Here is a 22,964-nt window from a genome sequence, read left to right as displayed (position 1 = left end):
TCAGGTTACCAACTTCTTCCATATTTTCCTACGGTCTTAATGTTGAAGAGCGTCCGGGTGTCAGTCATCTAATACGTCTACTCTGCCATCTTGGATCGCGTGAACCACTTAAAAACTCATGTACGTGATAAACAATCTTCATCATACATTTCTTTTAGTAAAAATAGGTTTTAATAGCATTTTTGCCGAGTTTTGTGTGAAACTTCACAAAAATTCGTTTCTCTGTCATTTCGCTTATCATTTTTCCGGCAAAACTAATTACAGGTCTTACACAAACGAAGACCACGGTCACAATATGTTTACAGGTGTCAGAGAAGCAGCATCCGATTGAGGTTTCACGCTTCACAGCTATTGGTCGTTCATCATTGGCACATGCTTACTTACTCTGCAACAGCAACACTCCCGTTATTTTATAGCCACACCTCGTACTTGATGATAAAACAGGCACAGTCATTTGCCAAAAATATGAAACTAAAGAAAGCGTTCATCTACGGGAAGTGTGTCGATTCCCCATCGTCTACAGTTTCTGCCAGTGCGAAAAAAAAGCCACATCATTAACTAACACAGACGAAAAACTTCGAAATTCCTCGGCTGTGATGGTAATTCCAAAGAGAAGGACATGACGTTGATACGAATATTAGCGGCAGTATTTTTCTCTCTCTGGGAAGAGAATTGCATAAAATCTAAACTGCGGAAATAATATCATGTAAAGGGATCAGTATTTACAGGCAGGACAGAGAATCTGTAATTTATCCTTTAAATGTAACATTTGCTGTTTCACTGCCTGCAGAGGTGACAGAAATATCTCGGCAGATAAAAATGTCGCTGAATTTTCAGCTTGGCTATGTTTGTAATTACACTGAAAGAATTAAAATTACGTTTTCTCCTTAACAGTCTCCCCTCATCAGTAAGACTGACCGTGGAATATTTTCATCAAGGAAATGGGAATTTGAGTAACATTCATCCAGCCTGTGCTTGGCGCAGTTAAGTTAGTTATTAATTTTAGCTTCACCTATGTTTCAGCATGTGCAGATCTAGTCAGGAGGGTGCATCCTACTGAAATATGAGAACTGAATATCTTCTAGATATCGTGGAGAGCAGTTTCGTAATTTTCACACTACATTATCTGCTCTTTGGCATACGTGCACAAACAAATACAACGAAGACAGACCGTCCAAATATATGAGTCAAGCCTGTGGCCTTTGCGTGCACACAGGCGTAAGCCACGAATGTAAACAAACAAATAACATTTCCGGAATATGTAACACGCTTCACGTAAATGACAGAAGGCCTCCAGTCTTCATGTATCTTTTCTCCTTTTTTTGATGACTTGGGACCACTAACAACAGCTAAAGTACTACCTTTTTTCAACACCACGTTCCGTCGTCGCTTTCCCATCCGAGTGCAGTTGCACATTTGCATACCAAAGCAAAAGCCGATATAAAACCTCACTCGACTCTCAATGACTTGTTTTTTTCGCAAGTTATTTGGATTAGTCGTAGTGAAAGTTAGAATGCTACTTACAATAAGTCTGCTTGTGCATGATTCCTCCTCCCAATCTTAAGCAAAAGTACTGGTGTGTAGTTTGTAACCAAGTTATTGTAGACGAGACATTCACCGAGGAGATGGCATTCTTGACTGAAAGCTCTGTAACGTAGCTGAAGTAATCGGCAACTCAGTAACAGGAAAGCGAAGTACACGACAATGGACATTTTTCCTACAACATAAAGTTTTAGCGATACCGGACGGCACCACACTGAATAACACAGTGTGAAAGACAGAACACACTATGATCCACGTCCTAATCAATGAGAGATATTCCCGCTAAGGGCGAAAACTTCTTAGCTGTGGTTTATAAATGAAAAGCCGACGGAAACATCGAAACGCTAACGATATCTAAAGAAGTTCATTGGCACTGGGCTGTGAAAAGCTTCATAGTTGCAGCTTCAGTAACAGTCCGAGATCCTTATGTCGGAGCGTATTTTTCAGCAAGAACATATCAACCTACATCAGATGTTGCTTCAGTAAATAACAGGGTAGTTCCACAAATAGCAGACGAGTGCCAATAACTTCTTCACTTCTTGACGACTTCGCTAGCAGACAGCGACTACAGAAACTTCCTCCTTTTCCTTTTGGTGCAAGGTGAGCTCTCCGCACTCAGGAGCGCAAAATGTACTGCAGCGGGTGTGGAGCCGGGGGTGAGGCCTCTAGGATTAGAAATTGTTAAGAATGACGAGGACGATCAGGAAAGGGCCAGGACTACAGTGCACGTAACATTTCACTACCGTTCTTTTCCAGACAAATGTCAAATTGAGTTCTGTCGAAAATTCGTTTTGTTTTGTGGATGTCGGGAAGTAGGTATGTAATCGCTGCAGGTGCGGTATCATATTCGCGCTTTCTTTTCACGCGTTATATTATCACGTACCACGTTACCTCATGGTTGGCGATGAAAATTAGGTGCATTCGAAATCAGTGCGAGTCAACTCGGTGGCTACTCAAAACTGGGAAAAAAAATCCCTGAGAGTTCCACGTTTGAGGTGGAAGACGGTGACACAAAAGCACCTGATAAATTCACGGGAGTGGGTGAGCTGGGCAACAAGGAGGGAGGGGGGGGGGGGGGGGATTCGATCATCTCACAATGGCTTTTGTTTCCTCACGGCTGAGACATGCTAGTCAATAAGCAGAATAATATTCATGTAATTAACATACATTGAAATATTAAACATTTTAAAATTTGTGGTTTATAAAGACCAGTAAAATTAAAATACAGTGCTTGGTCAAAAATACAAATTCCCTGAGATTTTATAGATTCACCTGATTTTTGCAGGTAAACCGTAATTCCCTGGTGATGTCAATCTAGCCAAGCCAATAAATTGACGTACATGATGCCAAACATAAATTACTAAGTTTATCACCTGTGCATCTACTTTTTTTGTTTTCCCGAAAGTGTTAAACTTCAACGTACGTGGAAAAATATGTCAGTGTAGCTGAGCAATGGGGCTCCTTAACTATGCTGTAGAAAAATAACTATTTTTGGGCCGGCCGGGGTGGCCAAGCGGTTAAAGGCGCTACAGTCTGGAACCGCGCGACCACTACGGTCGCAGGTTCGAATCCTGCCTCGGGCATGGATGTGTGTGATGTTCTTAGGTTAACTAGGTTTAAGTAGCTCTAAGTTCTAGAGGACTGATGACCTTAGAAGTTAAGTCCTATAGTGCTCAGAGCCATTTAACTATTTTTGGTCTTGTACTGCAATGTTGCGTTGTTTCATTCGCTTTGCAGTGCGTATTTTTTGTTTGTTTAATGACAAATTGGACTAAATATTATTTTCGGAAGCTACAATTTTGTGAAGAAACTGCTGTTTGAGTATGTCGTGCGTTTATAAACTTAGGAGTATCAATTGTTACTCGTGACGTAGGACAAAATAGAACTCTCATTGATGCCCCTACTGGAATAGCTTTCAGCGCAAAGATAGTGTATTTGCTCTTCAACTCAAAATATTGGTGTCTGTTTCCACTACTGAAACCTATATAACGTTATCAGGGATATCAAATGCCGGTCGACTAAGAAATCCTCAAGAATTTTGAAGATGCAAAACCTATATAACTGGACTAAACTATGAACGCATTTTCTGCATAATTCTTAAAGTCTGCTCTCATAAGAAGCCAAAGTGAAACTTGCAATCACTGTACCACCAATATACGCGTTTTGCGACGAACGCCCGTCCGTTAGAAAGAAGCTTAAATTTGTCAACTTTCGCCCTTTTTTCTGAAAGTGCTTCGCAATTATAAGACACTTGTGTTTTTATTTTAGCATTTAAGTTTTTATGTTTTTCTCACGACATGTTAGTTTCGACGCACTCAACAGCCTGCATTCTAAGTTTGTGCTGGTTAACTGAAAGATACGTAAGGTTTACTTTTTCGGCGTTGTCTGATGGCATACTTTAGATTTAATAGGGTTTTCGCGTTCTCGGTCATGTTGCTCCTTCCTATTATGGGAGAATGCTACTTCCCCTTTATTTCTTTTTCTGTCCAATTCCTTGAATTCCAGCAACCCAAATTTTTAATGAGCTTGCAGCTGGCACTTATAGAACATGCTGAAATAAATGGACTCCATTCACTCCAGACATCGGCTTCCTGTCTTAACACCAAAGACAGGTGCTTTCGAACTTGATACGTATAAGTGAAGGAATAAAATATTTTTACTTCACTACCTTTTTTTGTGTTTAAGACAGAGGGGTGCAGCAGAAACATATCAGCAAAAGGCAAATCATCAAATAGCTGCACAAAAGCAGCGGTTAGCAGACTTCACTCGCACCCGAACTGAGGCGGTCGGGATCCTAGATATGGAAGAAGATGAGGTCAAACCCCCTCCCTGCCACACACACACACACACACACACACACACACACACACACACACAAGCAAGCAACCGCATTTACCCGATTCTGGCCATAGATCTTCCACCCTTTCATAGAACAGTTTTGATTTTTATTAATGGTGTAGCAAGGTTGGTTGCATGATGCATTAAATGCCAAATCTCAAATAAAAGAAAAAAAAGACGATGCCGTTGCGTATGTTTTATTTTATTTAACTGTTTAAACATTGCAATTTGCTACATGGTCACACTCCACGGGCTTATATTTGTAACTATTTCAGTGCGTCTCACTCGTGATTTGAACTGCAACCGTCACACATATTTTCGGCTTCTTCAAATGTACAACACAGACCACACACATAAAACCAACATCCACGTAGTGAGGCCTGGTTCCAATCCGTGGCACTCGCTTTTCTAGTAACTCTCATCAAAAGCGTCGTTCTAATTTCGAAAAAAACTGGTGCATGACTGTGTGCCATTTGTGGTATTTCTCCTACTGTAATAGAATCAATTAGGTCTGTCTGTGGGCGAAAAGTTCAGGCTCAGTAGACGGCACTACAGATTATTTGTATCACCTCTATTCACGCTGCGCCGGCTGGTGTGGCCGAGCGGTTCTAGGAGCTTCAGTCTGGAACCGCGCGACCGCTACGGTCGCAGGTTCGAATCCTGCCTCGGGCATGGATGTGTGTGATGTCCTTAGGTTAGTTAGGTTTAAGTAGTTCTAAGTTCTGGGGGGCTGATGACCTCAGATGTTAAGTCCCATAGTGCTCAGAGCCATTTGAACCATTTTTTTCTATTCACGCTGCCAAAGAAAATATGACGGTGCTTTGTTTTTTACAGAACGATCCAGTGCAGATGTTTCTCGAATGGACTACATAAGCGGCAGTAGTCTTCAAAATCGTCGAAGATCGGCGGTTGTACCCACTGACTCACTGGTAATGAACGGTACATCTGTCTTCTTCTCCTACTCCTGTTTACCTCTGACATTCCTTCCGCGCTGCGACTCTGAAACCAAGAATGGAATGTGTAGCTAGGATGTTGAAGGCATTTCAAGGAATTCTCCTTCGCGAGTGGGCTCTTTAGGGAAGTCTTTTGCGATATCGTTTCTCTGATTAGCGTGTTGCCATTTTATCCATTACAGACTGAGTTGCGCATATGCCTTCTACGTGTGATGGCAGCTATCACGACAAGGGACGAGAGACAGCTACGGGTAGTTGGTGCAGTGCGCCGTCCTTTTGTCCAGCTGTGCTCCCTTGCACCGGCAGCGGAGTCGTGGCAACGCCGCGATCGAATGACAGGCCCCCTAGGGTAGGCGAAGCGGCGCAGCCCTTTCATTTAAATATTTCCCGCGGCGCTCCACTCAAGCTTGAGGGGGGGGGGGGGGGGGGGCGGCGGCGGCCGCTGTCCAGGCATCCGGGCCAGCAGCCTCGTACAAGCCCGCACCGACCTGTACTACGCGCGTTCGCCAAAATTAATTTGCCCCCTCCTCTTCTTCATTGTTCTTGCTCTTACTACAGCCAACCTCTCCGCCTAGTCCGAGTGATTCCGTAATGTCTTCGAAGGAATTCTCTGGACAAAAGTGGAAAACTTCTTCCTGGAAAATCATTTAAAACCATCGCTGGCCGGCGATCGTAGCAACTGAACGACACTGGGTTGAGTTTTCATGTAATCTGCAAATAGAAGGTCTGACAGTGCTCTGCTAAGCAAACTACGCATTTAAGATGTCTTCGTGCTGCACCGCAGAGATATCCCGTTGGAGCTCTGATGATGTTTTAACGACATATTTACGGAGCCACTCACTGGAGTGGCAATAATCCGCACGTGGACAAAATCTGGTTGCTACGCTGTACTACAGACACTCACAACTAGTAAGAAACATACGTACGAAGTATCATTTTCTATCCCCATTCGGAAGGGCAATAGATCAACAATCTGTTGAATATCTAGCGGGGTTCAGGATAGGAAAGACTTGCACAGATGACAGGGATGTGTATTTGAGAAACATAGCTCAAAGTGGTTTCCAGTTATCTTGTCGGACTTTTTTTTAAAAAAAAAGAAGTATACGGTTTGGTTTCTCAACTTCCACAGAATTTGGAACACACATTAAAAGAAATAATTAAGCAAATCTTGAGGTGTTCTCGCCCCTAAGAAAAATTTGTACAGCAAGTGTCGGAAGAATTTAAGGTACAACAGGAGCCAGTCCGGGCGATAGCATTCCTACACTGTATATTGGCAGGCGATAGAATGTAAACATGTCTAAACTGTATATTAGAAGTAATCCGGGACAGTGTTACAGAAACTAAGAGCACAATACGTGACTACATGGTAGCTGGTTTTCGTACAACATAGAACGATTACTGGATGATGTGCATCGTAAGACGAGCAGCAAAATTCTGATATTGTAATACAGTGTTTCTATTTACGTTGGATCTTCTGGATGACGGGAAAGGCAGGGCTAAGGGGAACCTAAAAGACTCAGAGACGTTGATGCAATGTTATAAAACGTCAACTGAAATTTACATGGCGAGAAGACACTAGAAACTCTATTTTTAATTAAACTCTACACATTAGTTACGGACTTGAAAAAGACTTCAACAAAGCAGCTTTATAACGAGGGGGCGTTTCAAACGAACACAGTGCAGATACCTTATCGGAACCTCCAAAGGCTTTTACGAAGAAGAAAAGCGAAAGAGCGTCCGGACAAAGGAAAAAAAAAACTCAGTCACCCAGAAAAAGAAAGCCGATGTCGTGGAAGGTAAAGAAGGTTTCACATAATTAATGAATATATGCATGCCCTAGTCTGCAACAGCACTATACGTGCATAGAGAGAAAAGGGAATGAGACGCTTCCTATGTCATTGGTGGATTTCATTCAACACGACACTAAACCAGTGACAAAATCTGCCATTTGCTCATTTTACGTTAGTAACCGGCGACTGTTTCAAGGAATGGAGGTCGCATAAGCGAGGGTAAGGGCCTCGCAAACGAAGCAGCTCTGAAACTGATACAGCGTGCTACGAGTGTGCTGTAAATGCGTGTTCTAACAACATCAGGAAATAAGTACGACATGTGGAATTTCCTTGGTAGTCCAGTAAGGAAGAAAGAATTCGTCGACTAGGGCTGAAAACTAAAGAGGCGACGTCAAACAACAAATAAATGCAAGACGAATGTTGAGCACATGGGGACGCCAATGTTAGTTGTCGTATTTCGACAAACAAAAATGACCCGCATCCCGAATATACACTGCAGCAGGCGTTTCGATACTGCTAGCCTTCATAAATACCTGCAAACATTTGTCCAGTTTTCCAGAGTTCACCGGCTAAACTTATTTCCCCGACGAGAACGGCATATTTCAGTATATGCAATCCATGAAATTATTACTACTATATCATCAAAACTGATTGAGTAATCGCCATTTCTGTATTTTCTGTAATTTGTGCAATGTTTCAGACTCACAGTTCTCAAACAATGGCAAGATTTGACTTGGAAGCAAACGCTCTCTTACATCGAATTTGTTATTCTTCCAGCAGCTTCCGAACTGTCTTAAGTTGAATATAATAGGGACTTTCGATTTTTGGTTTCTGGTGAATGCTGATACCGGATTGTGGACGTACTCCATTTCGTTTTCTTCTGCTTATGATTTCGTTCATCAGTGGCACGTCGGGGTGTCATCAAAACTTACAGCAGTTAAAACTCGGGTCTCCAGAAAATCATATCCACAAATATTTACAAATATCAGAAAAACCTACAACTGCTCAGCAGCCCTATTTCCTGGGCCATAATTCCGTAAAACATTTCATTACTTCCTATAAAACGTCTGTCAGAGCGTACATTATGTTACAAATAATTTGTCTGCTCATTCCGGAAGTGATCTTTAATGGCCAGTGACATACTGCAGATCGAGTAACATTAAAAATGAATGCTTGCTAATTTGAGTCACTTCCTGCTACAATGCAAGTGACTTGTAACAGTTAGCTTTACTAAGATTATTGTTTCCGCAGCGTTAAGTCGTTAATACCGACGGGACTTCAAAATGGTGACATACTTTCAAAATAGTTATGTGCCATTTTTTAAAATACAGATAGGTGAGCATTCTGCTGTTTCCGTAACAAACGGTAGTTCTAAAACAAAGAAATGCCATGTCCATTCAATTGGCGAGGAACAATGTACTTGGATCACATTAAGTTACACAAGTACTCTCAAAATTATCGGTTCAAGAAAGACTACGTACCGTAAAAGCGTATATCGCCAAAATATGAAAAAATATGCTGAAGCGCCATTGTGTCCCCTACAGACACTCGGAATGTGTGGTAAAGCAATTTTATGGAAACTATTGATCTGTCTTACACCAACGAACGTTACAGCCTATCACATGCTCACGAGCAGGTTTCTGCTCAATATTCCGACGGAAAAGAGCTTGTAGTCTGATATGTAGAAATTGTAGTTCCATTTAGGAACACTGGTACGCTACTGAACCACACTGTGCAATATACCGGCTTTCTTACATTTCTTGTTAGTTCTACTTTCTTTGGGAAAAACAAGATTCCAAGTTTCTGCTGTATTTTTTCCGTTTAAGATACTAATAAAAATAAAATAACAAAACTGAAGCCGGCCTGAGTGGCCATGCGGTTCTAGGCGCTTCAGTCTGGAACCGCGCGACCGCTACGGTCGCAGGTTCGAATCCTGCCTCGGGCATGGATGTGTGTGATGTCTTAGGTTAGTTAGGTTTAAGTAGTTCTAAGTTCTAGGGGACTGATGACCTCAGATGTTAAGTCCCATAGTGCTCAGAACCATTTGAACAAAACTGAAATATAATCATATAAGACAATACTGTTTACACACCCTTAAGAGATTCCGCTACTATCGTACGTTTTGTATAAAGCGTCATGTGTCCTATACTGAGTCGCTAAAGAGAGTCCTTTTTATTTAATTCTCGGATGAGTTTTCGCTTGGGTTCGCTATAGATAGGGAGGGAGGGGCACCCGGAATCATCGGGAGAAACAACTCAAACATTCATCAGAATGGCGTTTTCCTCAGCTCCCCGTAGAGTGTACTTTCATCTGTGACATCTGGTTGATACAGTAAGTGAATGTTCGTTCATACTTGCACCGTTACACGGATAGTTTACGAAGTATCGCCAACAGCTAAACAGTTCCTTGTTTTGCTTTATTGAACTATATTCTTGAGTGACGGCGCAAAGACGCTTCTCAACTTTAATATTTTCAAAACTAGTTACCGACATAACGCGACTGAAAACCATTTTTTCTCTCATTTTTTGGTCTGAGCAGTGAACGACAATCCTTCTCAGACTACAACAATGTCAATGCCCGAAAAGCTTTCTGATCTAATGTTTCTTCGGTTTCTTGCTTCTAATAACTCGGAATCCGGTGCGACAAATGACGCAGAACATGTGGTTTGAAACGACGCAATTAAATACGGTTCACAATTACTGGCGGCTTAAGTTCTCTCCCAATTAACAAAGATATAACATGAGCGACTATGAAGCATCAGATTCATTGTAGCAATATAATATAAAGCAGTAGGAGACAAAGACTGTAGGATGTACGCTAGATTCGGCATTATTTAACATAACTTGGGATGGAAATCATGACAATAAAATGATAAATTTCTGACAATCGGTGAAGGCGAAAACCCTACTCTAACCCCGAACAAGAAAAACAACAACGAAAACAATCTTCATTACGATCATCATATCACCATTTATTAATCAAAATCACAGTCATAGGCGATGCCACGGTGTTAATAATTGAAAGGTTTCTGGAGATCTTTTATTACTATATCTAAAACAATTTTTTGTCCTTAGAATTACATTACAATAAAAGCAGTGACTAGATATATAACCCCACTTTTCTGCAGTGGAAAATGTACTGCCATTTCATTTTTCCATTTCTGAATGAAAGAATAAGGTTAACTACATACATAGTCTGCTCTATATTTGAAACACTTTATTTTAAATTGTGACACGGCAAAAACCTAAAGAACAATATATAAAATTATCATGTTTATTTATTAACACATACCAAAGTACGTAATAAGTCTTTAAAGTAACCGTTATGACAGCGATGTTCAGAACATCGTTCTTATGCTACATATTCCGAATAACGATACTCAGTGTCACGTTCTACAGGACAGAAATTCTACACAGCTCTGTGCTTGGCACAATATCTAATCTTGCAATCGACAAAGATGTACAAAAAAAGAGCAATTAGTCCGCAGTGCCAGAATCGTACCGTAAACCATAGAGAGAAGCTATTGTTTCCAACATTTAACTTTTATTCTACTTGGTTAGACACGCGGTTTGTAGTATTTGCACGTAGCTAAACCAACTTTTTCTCAAGGCGACGTTCTTTCAGAAAATTTAAGACAGCCAATAGCATTTCTGTAATTATTCTCGAGCCAGTTCTTTGTCGCTTTTGATCTCCATTTTGGCATTTAGTTTCAGTTTTTTTAACCCCTGTATACTAGATGGGACATGAGATGGGAATTAACCGTGTACTTTTCAAAGAAATCATCTTCCGAACTCAGATAAAACCTGAGTCTAGTTGGCTCGAAAGGGGTCGAACGTGAAATGTATCTTTTCACTTTATCTTAAATATACAAAATTAACCAAAAGATCGTAAGTGTACAATTCCTTCCTGCACAGTTTCATTATAGCACAAACAGGAAAATTTGTCGCCCTTATTTACAATTTAAAGTGCAACAACTGCGTCAGACTCATAGTCATAAACGTGAAAACTAGGCAATGATTCTCTGAGATGATCCTGATGCAGTTTACACTGTCGAAGACAGAAACATAACACGCTTTCTTTTTACCATTTTTATGATCGGGTCGACAGAGCTGAAAAAGTTTAGAAGGTTAATAGAAATGTTTCAGTAATAGCAACAGTTTCTTTCCTAGTCTGGTGGATGGCAGTAAGACATGTAATCGTGAAAACTAGTTACCAGAAAACAAGAACGTACCGTCGCAGAGTCATGTTTCCAGATATCGCGCTCGGATTGGAATGATAACACATGGGGGAGAAGCAGAGGGGCATCCATCCAATGCCGCCTAGTCAGCATCTGTGGGTGCTGTAGAAAAGAGGGAAATACCTACATACAAGGTGCCACGCAGCGTACGTTAGCTTGTGAAATGCAGATGCTAGGGTGAGGAATCCGTTGCGGGGTGACGGTCAATGTAAAGGAGCGCTTTGACGAAGTTTTTACTCATGTGCCTTAAATTTATCACTTCCGAAAAACGCTCACTTTAACTGGTAATGAGCATTTGGTCAAATGGTAACTGACGGACCCACAGATGTCTGTGCACTACCGCATTCTTGGCTGACTTCAATCCACAGTAACAATGAAATCCTCAGTAACAATAAAACGGCGCAACGTTATCGAATTTTTCTCTTAATAATTATTTCTCAGCACAGTCTCTCCAAAACACCCTTACAAGCTCTTCAGACTGTTCCTGACAACCCTGTAGATACATAAAACCTCACATGAAATCGAAACTGTGTGCGCGTGATTAGTGCCTGTAACACAGGTCACATGCACACCACCACCTTGGCTCCCACAAAGAGGATGAGAACTGTTTCTTAGCAAGGAAGTAGTATGTACCGAAAAGAGAAGGCCAATAGCCTTCGTCGGACTGGGGAATGATCAGTCTCCGATGGCAGTATTTGTAGTATGAGTATCACGAGACATTACAATACGCAGAACTTGATATAATTTCTTGGGCGAAACTATCTAAGCTAAATATTTGGTTAGTAAACATTCTCTTTAATGATGGAATGTTATCGAATTAAGAGATATTTGTACAATGCTAATTAAGGGCCTGTAAGAATATCTGTGTCAATTATTTAACGTTACAAAATATTTCCTTCCGATCTATTATATGGTATATGAATGTAGCTGAATGAGATCACACGAAAACAATATAAAGCAAGTAACGAAAAAAGTGTGTTCCTCTGTTCCATCAAAGCGTACGTTGCGTCGACGTCCGACTTAGTACGTGAATCTGGGAGGCTGACCATTTTCATTTGTATTCCAACTAATTTCACTTTAACGTAAAATACAATCTGTAGAATATGCATTACTTACCGGATTCTATCATAACCACAATTTTTGAGCTGGGTAACAGGATAACCGGCCAATTTCATTATATGGATCAACTATAAACCGACGTGAAAAATTGATTTTCGCTACAAGTATTATTCACACCTAAACGATTCTGGGCTACTGCCACTTTCGTCTCATTTTATCAAATGTGTGTTTTAAGGGACACCTGAAAACGCTTTTGCTTCAGTATGTAGTAGTGGCATTCAGTGTTTATTTTACTACAGTCTGAAACAGCTGATCAACACTTCGTGTTATATTCTGAAATTTGACCGGCAGTAAACGCAGTGGGCTAGACCAGCAGTTTTTAAACGAAAAAACTCATCTACATGATGTGTCCCAGAGGCATTTTAACGCAATTTTTTTTTCATTTTTTTCCTTGCGTATGGATATCTTCATGAAATTTTCCAGTATTTACATACCTTTCAGCAAGGTGTACAAATATCTACGCAGTTCACTATGGTGCTTGAGGCTTGGTGTTATCCCACAATCCTCTTAGAGAATTTCACCAGAAATTAGCGGACTTTTTTTTCAGTCCAGAAGGTACCTCAAACCCTCTGAAATGAGACGTGGTAAAACCAAACACGTTCCCGTCTGCATAAAAGTTTATTCGTGTACATTTACGTTTCAGAGACCATGGCACATTTTTTGCTGACGCTTTAGATATTAGTTCCGGCATAATCATATCTGAATTTCTCATACTCCGGGATAAGAATGGGATCTTTTACATAAACACAAAATGCGACTCACTGAAGTTTCTGTACTAGTTACAAGCGCTGCTCAGTGCCTAGGTTTAGTGCCGCACACTTCACGTCGAAGAACGCTTCTACGCTCATTTGTTACGTCAGTGAGATCTACGTTTTCTTTGTACAGAAATATCTATAAGACTATTCTTTCCTTGTCGCGGGTGAAATTCAATGATCAGTATAGTAGACACAATTGTAAAAATGAATTTGCCAGCGCCAGCAAGGGAAGTAAAATGGCTAGTGTTCAATAAATCATTAAAAAACGAGGTCACTACAGGTTTCAGTACTTCTTCCGTACACGTTGTGAAATGAAATTATCGTATCGCATTATGCAGGAAGGCCACACCTGGGCTGTGCTTCGGCCTGCTGCAAGTCTTCCATTTGAGCCAGTTCGGCGACTGGAACGTTTTTGTGATGAAAGGTGTTTTGTCTGCAACCTAAATCCTCGAAGCCTCCGTCATTAATTAAAGGCTGATATTTATAGTTCTCTGCGGAACACAAAAATTAGTCGACACGCATGATAGGGTACAATTTTTACACATTGCAGGATATTCTGTTGAGTAGAATGTGCGAAAACAGATTATCGATGGGTACGAATTTAGCAGCAATTGCTGACACATAGTTGGAGGGTCAGGAGGAAGTTATTTATTCGTTCGAATGAAGATCCAATCCCCTAGCCCTGGTCGCGCATCGAGCCCGAGACACCACGATCTAGAAGCAGCGACAAAAACCAGTGGACCACGAAGTGTGGACATATCAGCTGTGAAAGGGCTTACCTACTTAAAAGAGCAACTTTGGTCGGACTATGTTGTGTACGGTGAATATAAGTCTTTGGCGGTCTAAAAAAAAGATAATGAGTTAGACTGTTGCAGAAAAACTCTAACAAATGTCAGTCAAGTTTCACTCGAACGTAAAAAAAATTAATAATAAAGCTTCCTGCAAATTGTCAAACTGTGTGCCACCAATTGCTGTTAAGTTCATACCCATCAAATTCCATCAACAGAAAATCCCGCAACGTGCAAAAATCGTACCGTATCATACGTGTCGACTGTTTTGTGCTCCGTGGTATTTCGTGGAGACTGTAAACATCAATCTTGATTGACTGAAGATTTAGATCCGAGAGAAGACGCGTTACGTGATCCATGAAGCAGTGTCGCAAGTGCTTTCTCGTTAAGTCATACGGTTAGCCGGGCGGCTGCCGCTACCTTCTGATAAGAAATCTTACTGTCCGATAACTGTGCTGCTCGTGAGATATATTGCTAACTGCACTCGTCTCCAATAGCCGATCCCTCTGGCAAACGAAAAAGTAACAAACAGTGACCGCATGGGCCTGTAAAGGGCAACGTAATCGACTTGATTATCAATTTCTTGCATTCAGAAATGTCCTCGATTCAGTCCCACACCAGTTGTCTCCGGCGAGAGGGTGAAGGGGGGGGGGGGGGGATGGGGGGAAAGGTGTAAGCTATACACTGACGGATTCCTGAAATGATGAAGACTTCTCAAAAACTAAATGATGTCACAGAAATGGTACGCGCTCTTTAGTTCATTGCTCCGTCAAGAGATACTCGAAATGCTTTCTAGCGACTATAAAAGTGCGTATCATTTGTTAATACTTGCTGCCATTATCCGTGCCTATGACGCGCACAGGATGTCCCGAAATTATTCGTTTATAATTAATACAGTTATCAATAACTTGATACCAGTGTCTGAGTTTAATGTGTACAGCACCGAAGACGATCACTATGTGATCGAAAATCGATTCTGCTCTTAATAAAACATCAATATTACGACCAACGCTGACCTTCCTTTTATTTTAACATATATGGTCGTTGCGCACACAGCACTCCATGGAGTCGCCAATCCATCAAACAAATATATTTAGTTATGGTAAATGCGGTGGTGAAGGCAACATCTGATGCTATGGACGATTGATACAGAAGGTAGTTTAGCATGCTAATTACCGCAGTGACGTTCACATGGAGTACTCCAATGCGCGACCACTGCCCTGTGTGCACGAAGCACATCGTCGCAACACTGATTTTCATCTCCTTTCGTAGATTCCTGGCATGTCCGCAACGGTACCAGCAGTGACGGCAGTTCTAGCGACGTCGTCGTTTTCTGATCCCACAACGGTTTCGTACACCAGCTGTGATTCCAGAGACAGAAACCCAGACACATGAGGTCAGATGACCTGGGTGGTAAGGCCACAGGGCCACCTCTGCCGATCCATCGATTCCCGAAGGCGACTCTCAGACGATTCCTCACAGCAGTGCTGAAAGTGTGCTGGCGCCGTTGTTGTCACAAGATGGCGATGCTTGCGAATGAGTGTGTGTGTCTCCGAGCGGACACATTTGTAGTCAGTGCTACCGGAACAGTTTACGTTAGCACCACGAACAAAATGTTCCCTAACCTTACAAGCTGACTTAAGAGACCCTATGTTCTTATCGAAATGTATTTGTTTTCATGTTCTCAATCTCTTGTATTAATGTGAACGAATAGTTTGGGAACACCCTGTATTTCTACAGAGAAGTTTACAACTTTTCAACTGATTCTTCATTGGGATAATTTACTAGTCAGTTTCTATCTTTTTATCCAGTTCCTTTTAGATTCTGCCAGAGAAAATATCATTGGAAACAAATTATTCGATCACCTTCCTAGAAAAAATGAAATAAAACAAAACTGGCAATTCTAAAGTGTTGTAAATGACGTTGGTGGACTAGTGGATGCTTTACGATCGAAGGTCTCGAAGTTTTTCATAAGGGATAAAAGCGACGATTTAATTACATCTTCAGCACCGTACTGTCGAGTGTTGGCACCCCAAGTCCGGCCACTAATACGATAAAAAAGAACTACATCCAGACAACCGGCCGCTGTGACCGAGCGGTTTTAGGCGCTTCAGTCCGGAACCGAGCTGCTGCTACGGTCGCAGGTTCGAATCCTGCCTCGGGCATGGATGTGTGTGATGTACTTAGGTTAATTAGGTTAAAGTAGTTCTAAGTCTAGGGCACTGATGACCTCAGATGTTAAGTCCCATAGAGCTTAGAGCCATTTGAACCATTTTGAACATCCACAGAAAATTATAATTTTATGGCATCCAAAACTGGGAGTATTAAATATGTCAGCGATAAAGCAGCTGGTTGCAGGTAAGTTGTTATACATTTGAAACATGGATGGAGTTTCGTTATACGCAATTCCTTTTATTTCTTCAGACCTAAATATCGATCTATTAACTGAGAAATAGACTCTCGCTGTTCGAATAAATTCAGGTAAAACTAAGCAGGGACCTACAGAAAACAGTCACTATTTAGGTTACCAAATTTATTTCATTATCTTGCATCAGTTTCAGGTGTTTCCAATCTCACGTGGAAAGATGCACATTTAGTTGTCTCACATGAAACGAATGTCCATCCTGATATTTCCTTAACACTCGCATAATCTTCTTACTTTTCATATGTGTGGCTCTCAAAACATTAATTCAGTGCATTGTTAACAGTTTCGATGTTTCTTTCACATGAGGTTACGATACAATGACACGTGACAGGAACAGGAAATCAATCGATATTTTTTACCTTATAGGCTGGCGTAGAATTTTGTTATAGATTGCGCTCGTTTACGCACAGTATCACACCTATAACATTCAATAACGCTTCATTTATGAAAAAGGCATTAGTTTGAGTTCCAGAATGATACCACAGGAACCTATCACTCAGTATTTGAGTAAAGAAGCAAAAGAAACATCGCTAACTGTGACTGCAAAAATCATGCCTGACCAAGCTGCTGTTATTTGAGAACTGCTGTCGGGGTTCCAGCCAAGGGCTTTTTATCAGGAGTATACGCTGGCATCGTTTACGTTCACATATACTGTTATTTAGTTTATTTATGTGAAGAAAACAGAAATGCGGCCGATTTCCATTGTGTGGTAGCCTATGTTTTTCTTAAAAAGTAAGTTCTGTTCAGTACCTAAGGAAAGTACTGTTACCGTGCTAATTTGATAGCTGGGTCACTGTGCCGAATCACATTTTAACGTAGATAATGGGCCAAGGCATTGCACGTGTGAAGAAATGACGGGACTTAGCGGCCGTACTTCCCTGGATGGGGCCTCCCGGCCAACGATGCCGTACGCTCATTCCCATCTAGAGAAACATATTCTGTCTCTAAATCTTATGATGCTCCTTTACTTCATTGTGTTATACTTATAATCAACATCAGTTTCGCAGAATGCTGAATATTTTGTTTTTAAACTGCTTTCCCCAGAATGTGGCGTACAGGCGCGACAGCCAAATGTCTCCCCACGTGGCGATATACCAGCAAGATCTTGCATTCGCGGCCCTCTCCTGAGAAATATCCAGGTGGTTACAAGGACCTTGCTCCCAGCTTCTCACCTCCATTTCTTTATGCAATAATGTGACTTGCACACAATGTCTCATGTGATTTTCTGTCGCATTTGGTAAGTACTGCTGCTACTGCATTTTTGTTCCTGAGGCTCTAGCCGCTGTTTCGGAAGTAATCATTACAATTTCGAGAATATGAATTATTGCTCGGGCCCGGTACGAGCAATTAATATCTCAAATGCAATTTTTGTATACGGGCTTTCACATTACGCAGGCCGTAAACCTGAACTAAATCAAATCATTTTTATTGCTAAATTACAGCAGTATTCGAAAAAGTAACTTTCCACTAACTCAAAAATATCTGCGGAGACATTCATTACAGAATGTACGTACTTGCTCCCTATACTGTCCCCTTCGTCGATAAGGGCGAAACAAAAGTGAGCACGTCTTAGCTCGCGCTCTAATTGTCCTTATCCTTCCACTCTTCACTTTATTTCAAGATCCTTCTTCCAGTGATTCATATGCGATTTTATTACTCATTCTCCCGTGCTCTGAACCGTCGGGTTTGGTTGTTGCACGCCTCTCAATTTCTTTGACCTCTGCGGTCAGTCGTATTCGTCGGGTATGCAGAGGCTAGAAATTTGCTGAAGAGCAGGTGGTATAGAGTTGTTCGTAAGGCCTGCAATAACATCAATTTCAAAAGAAATTTTCAACGATGCCCACGAAACTAACATTGACTAACAATAAGACATAACAGTGTAGTCATTCTTGCCGTTTATTGGCAGGGCCCATCAGGCAATAATGGCGTGCGATATCAGGAAGGTATACTGGTAATTCCATTATGGAATCGGACTGAAAAGTGATCATCAATCAACATTTGATCCTAAAGTAATAGCAAAGGAACCCCTAGGAGGAACAAAGGTTTCTAAACAAACAGAAATAACTATAGAGTGGGTACGGTGACAAACTTGATTTTTCCGAGAAGAATGGCTTTCTCGTGGTAAAAAAGGACCCTCTGGAGGTGGTTTGCAAACCCTAAATTTAGGAGAAACACGAAAGACGTGTGGCGTAACCATCTATAGACAAAATTAATTTAAAATAACATATAATAATATAGGCGTTGCTCTCTGCAGAATGCATAGCCAGTATGCTGCCCAATTTGGTGTGATGTGTGGCATACAGTAAAATTACCGAGAAAAACTCCAATACTTGGTACTGTCTCCGCACATGAGTCACTCTGAAGGTACACCGCCGTCCCCTGCACCACCCAGTAATTCGCGCGAGTGACACATTCCTCGGCTGACGAATTTTAAAAAAATTGACTTTTCATCCATGGGCACTACATAAACCACGTGAATTACTAAACACGAAAGACGAAAATATACTTTTCATGAGCTGTCTCCCACATTATACGATAATGCTCTGTGCAATATCAGAGCATTTCAGTAGCTGCCACAACAATGGTTCAAATGGCTCTGAGCACTATGCGACTTAACATCTGTGGTCATCAGACCCCTAGAACTTAGAACTACTTAAACCTAACTAACCTAAGGACATCACACACATCCATGCCCGAGGCAGGATTCGAACCTGCGACCGTAGCAGTCTCGCGGTTCCGGACTGAGCGCCTAGAACCGCTAGACCACCGCGGCCGCCACAACAATGAAAAGATCAATTATTAGAACTGTGTCACCTGATTACACTAAGAAAATTTAGAGACCGAGTACTTCCTCAGCTGGACTAGTATTAAGATGTAGACGTTGCTGGATTCATCGTTTTCTGTCTTGAGAAAACAAATAGAATTTTGAGTGACCAACGGAAATTTGATATCCGCTAATCCTGAGTACTAACAAAGTGTCTTTGGCGCTGCAGCACTAGATGCGTAGGCCTACTTGTCATTTTTAACAGCGTACTGCATTAGGACGCCTCGGGGATTTAGACGCTTAACAATATCTGCATCGAATCAGTTCCACAGGCCTTTTACGTAAAGTATCCTTGAGTAACTGCCTCATGTTTCGTAGAGTTCTCATTGAAAGTAGAAGACGTAAAATGAAGCAAATTGTGTTCTTTCTTCTTTTTGTTCACTTAGAGGCACTTGGGAAAAAAAGCTGTAAGGATGAAATATGATGATAAGCACTTCATCAGGGACAAACACTTGTGCAACCAAGGCTAGAGTACTGCTCTTATGTTGATACCCATGTGAGAAGGTTTCACATGGAAATTGAGCGCTTGCAGAGAAAGGTTTCACGGAGGACCGCAGGCTTATCTGACGCGCTGTTCAGTGTAACAGGTATACTACAAAAACTGATCTCACACACACTCGAAGGAAAATACCTGGTAGCAATTAAAAAATCCTAGACTTAATTTCCGGGGTGAAATATACGAGAATATCACTCTCGTTAAGAGTTTAAAAACTCGCAACATGGGCTTGTGACGAGTCAATCGCATTCATCGTGTTGAACTTCGGTGGCTTCGTCAGGAATGCATCATTTTATTAAAGCGATTTCAGATTTAAGCGACTTGCACCTACCTTCAAATGGATTCAATCAAGTTTAATACGAAGTGTACAGCTTGCTACGGTCTTGACCCTCATTCAGTTCTGGTGTTCTTTTGTCGCAGGAATGGTGACGAACACTAAGTCACAAAATAGAGCTCACCTACTGTCTACGCACATACTGTTTTCGCATCTCGCGAGTATACACTTCAGTATTTCTTACATGTTATTCACAGCATCGGACGTGTGCCTCACAGTAGGTAATGTAAATGTTTTTGACATCGTCTATGTGAGAAAACACGACCTGTTGCTTTAAAACGTTTATGGACAAAAATCCTTCAACACCGCAAATTTTCATTATTGATTAACGGTTTCGGCTCACTGACAAGCAGAACTAAATTACAGAAAATTGCAAATAAAAAGTGAATATATTTTTGCTTATTTCAGTCTTGCTTTTTAATATTTTTCCGGTTATGTCTACATGATTTTTTATTTAACTGTAATGATTCTCGCACACTGAACTACATTTTAGATTGGTATGAATTGCACAACGGAAATTCAAATACTGACCGTATTTTTCATTGTTCGCTTTTTAATCTCCATTTTTTGGAGTTTATAACTGAGATGGCTCGTCACTGAGACGAAACCGGTAACCAATAAAGAAAACATGCGACCTTGACGTACGGCTTTTATCCACACGTTTTAAGGTAATGTCAAGCACACGCCACACCTTGACAACACTTCGAAACAAAAGTTATGGGATCAATAAGCCATATATATGCATTCAGTGAGTATTTTGAGCCCGTTACATATGATTCGTAGTATAAAAAAAAAACAATAAAGAATTAACATTCGTAGACGACTTTTTCCTGCAATTAATATAGTCGGGTTGTAAGATGTAAACCTTATATGAAAAAATAGTCATCTGAAGATGGGACTTCTACCCAAAACCAGTTACAGCTTGGATATGACCTGCATTACATTGTCATAAGCTTCGATTAACCTTTTACACAATTTACGACCTTTTTTATAAATATAAAAGTACCTCTGTGGAATCACAGGTTTCGTAAAAAGTCCTTTATAAGAACTTCGACAAGGGCTTATTCTAGTGTAAGCGGGCCTAATAAACAAATTCTATAAAATCGAGGCTTTTGGCGAGTTTCTTCGTAATACATACAGGTGCGGAGCCTTCGTGAACAGGACTGGAGAGAATATGATAGAGAAGTGCATTGTTCTTGTAATATTAAAAATGTAAAAAAGAAGTTCCCGCACTGTGAACTTCCGGGGGAGCGTTTTTTCGGAATTTAAACGTCTTAAAACGTTGTTTTAACGCTGTTTTCTCGTCAGAGGTACCGGTACGTGCCATCACAAATCAAGCACTGGACTATAGAGCAATAAAAAAATAACTTCTGCCAAGATACGGAAGGTCGTTAGGCATATCACTACTAACGGTAGCGCACATCGAGAACTGCAGTTGGGGAATCGCACATCGAGAACTGCAGTTGGGGAATCGAAGAGGAGGCGTCGCCGGTGGTGGGTGATTACCTGCAGTCCGAGGTACTCGAGGGCGAGGTTGCCGTCGGCGTTGTCGCGGTTGAGGCCGGCGAGGTAGGAGATGCCCTGGTCGGAGATGTGCCAGCAGGAGCGCAGGTTCAGCCTGCGCAGGCGGCGGAGGCCCCACGCGATCAGCAGCAGACCGGTGTTGGTGACGTTGCAGCAGCCGCCCAGCTCCAGCGACTCGAGGTTCTTGAGGTACTGCGCGATGCGGCCCAGGCTCGTGTCCGTCACCTGCTTGCACAGCGACAGGTCGAGGTGCGTCAGCGACGGCACCTCGGCCACGAACGCGTGCGACAGGCCGATGTCGGTGACGTTGTAGCAGCCGGACAGGTTGAGCGACTCGATGTTGGGTACACCCTGCACCACGTCGCGCAAGCTGCGCCGCAGCGACAGCACCTGCACGCGCCGGATGCCGCGGCGCACCAGGCTGGCGAACAGCGACGGGTTGGCGCGCCGCAGGTGCAGCTTCGCCTCGACGCCGCGCCACACCGACTTGTGGTAGGCCGCGTCACGCCACGACGTGCACACCTGCGCCGCGCGGCCCTTGTCGCGCACGTCCAGGTAGCCGAAGATCAGCGCCAGGATCTCGGGGTACAGGCACGACACGTGCGTCTGACTGCCGTCGGGCGCGCCCGCCACCTCCTGCTGCGCGTGCTGCTGCTGCTGCGACTGCTGATGGTGGTGGTGATGGTGATGGTGGTGGTGGTGGCCGTGGTGCGACGACGAGGACGACGACGACGGCGGCGCCGCCTTGGAGTGCTTGCCCAGGTGCGCCGACACCTCGGCCGACAGCGCGTGGTGCGCGGCGGAAGGCACGCTCTCGAGGTGCGGCTGGTGCAGGAAGGCGGCCGCCGAGTACGGGTGGAACTGCAGGTGGTGCCGCGCGCTTCGGTGCACCACCAGCTGCGGCGGCAGCTCCGTCAGGAACAGGTGGCCCTCGTCGGTCATCATAGCTGCGCGGCGGTCGTGCTCCCGGGCGGCCCCACTGGCTACGACGCGCGAGTCGACTGGACCGCACTACTACACCGACCTCCTACCGCACTGCCGCACGGCATAGCTCGCACTGACGGCGCTCTTGCCGTCGCGCGCGACACTGGCCGCGCTTGCCGGGCCCGCCGCCGCGCGGCGCTCGCGTCGCCGCTCCTCCCCACCACGACGCCGCGCGGCCAAACATTTTTTCGCGCTCCCCACTCGGGACTGCGTCCGAGCGGCAAACATTGCACGCCATTGGCTGGAGGCAGTCACGTGACGTGACGCCGCTGTATCGATTCGGAGGCTCACTGCGGGCGGCATTTTTAAGTTTGGCCGTTTTCCCCTCGCAGGCTCGGCAAGCGAACGATCGCGT

At 42.8% G+C, this 22,964-nt stretch overlaps 1 protein-coding gene across 1 annotated transcript in view; it reads right to left on the bottom strand.

Moving 5' to 3' along the window:
* The window catches only part of LOC124615715 (F-box/LRR-repeat protein 14), a 52,277-nt gene extending 29,584 nt beyond the window's left edge, over nucleotides 1-22,693 (bottom strand). Inside the window, exon 1 of the mRNA XM_047143779.1 lies at nucleotides 21,608-22,693. Coding sequence (XP_046999735.1) covers nucleotides 21,608-22,570 — 963 coding nt within the window. The 5' untranslated portion in view covers nucleotides 22,571-22,693. The remainder of the gene's footprint in view (nucleotides 1-21,607) is intronic.
* Between the last annotated feature and the right edge of the window lie 271 nt (nucleotides 22,694-22,964).

Source organism: Schistocerca americana, chromosome 5 (genome assembly GCF_021461395.2).
Source record: "Schistocerca americana isolate TAMUIC-IGC-003095 chromosome 5, iqSchAmer2.1, whole genome shotgun sequence".
NCBI classification, from domain to species: domain Eukaryota; kingdom Metazoa; phylum Arthropoda; class Insecta; order Orthoptera; family Acrididae; genus Schistocerca; species Schistocerca americana.
This window is presented reverse-complemented; position numbering and strand designations above follow the sequence as displayed.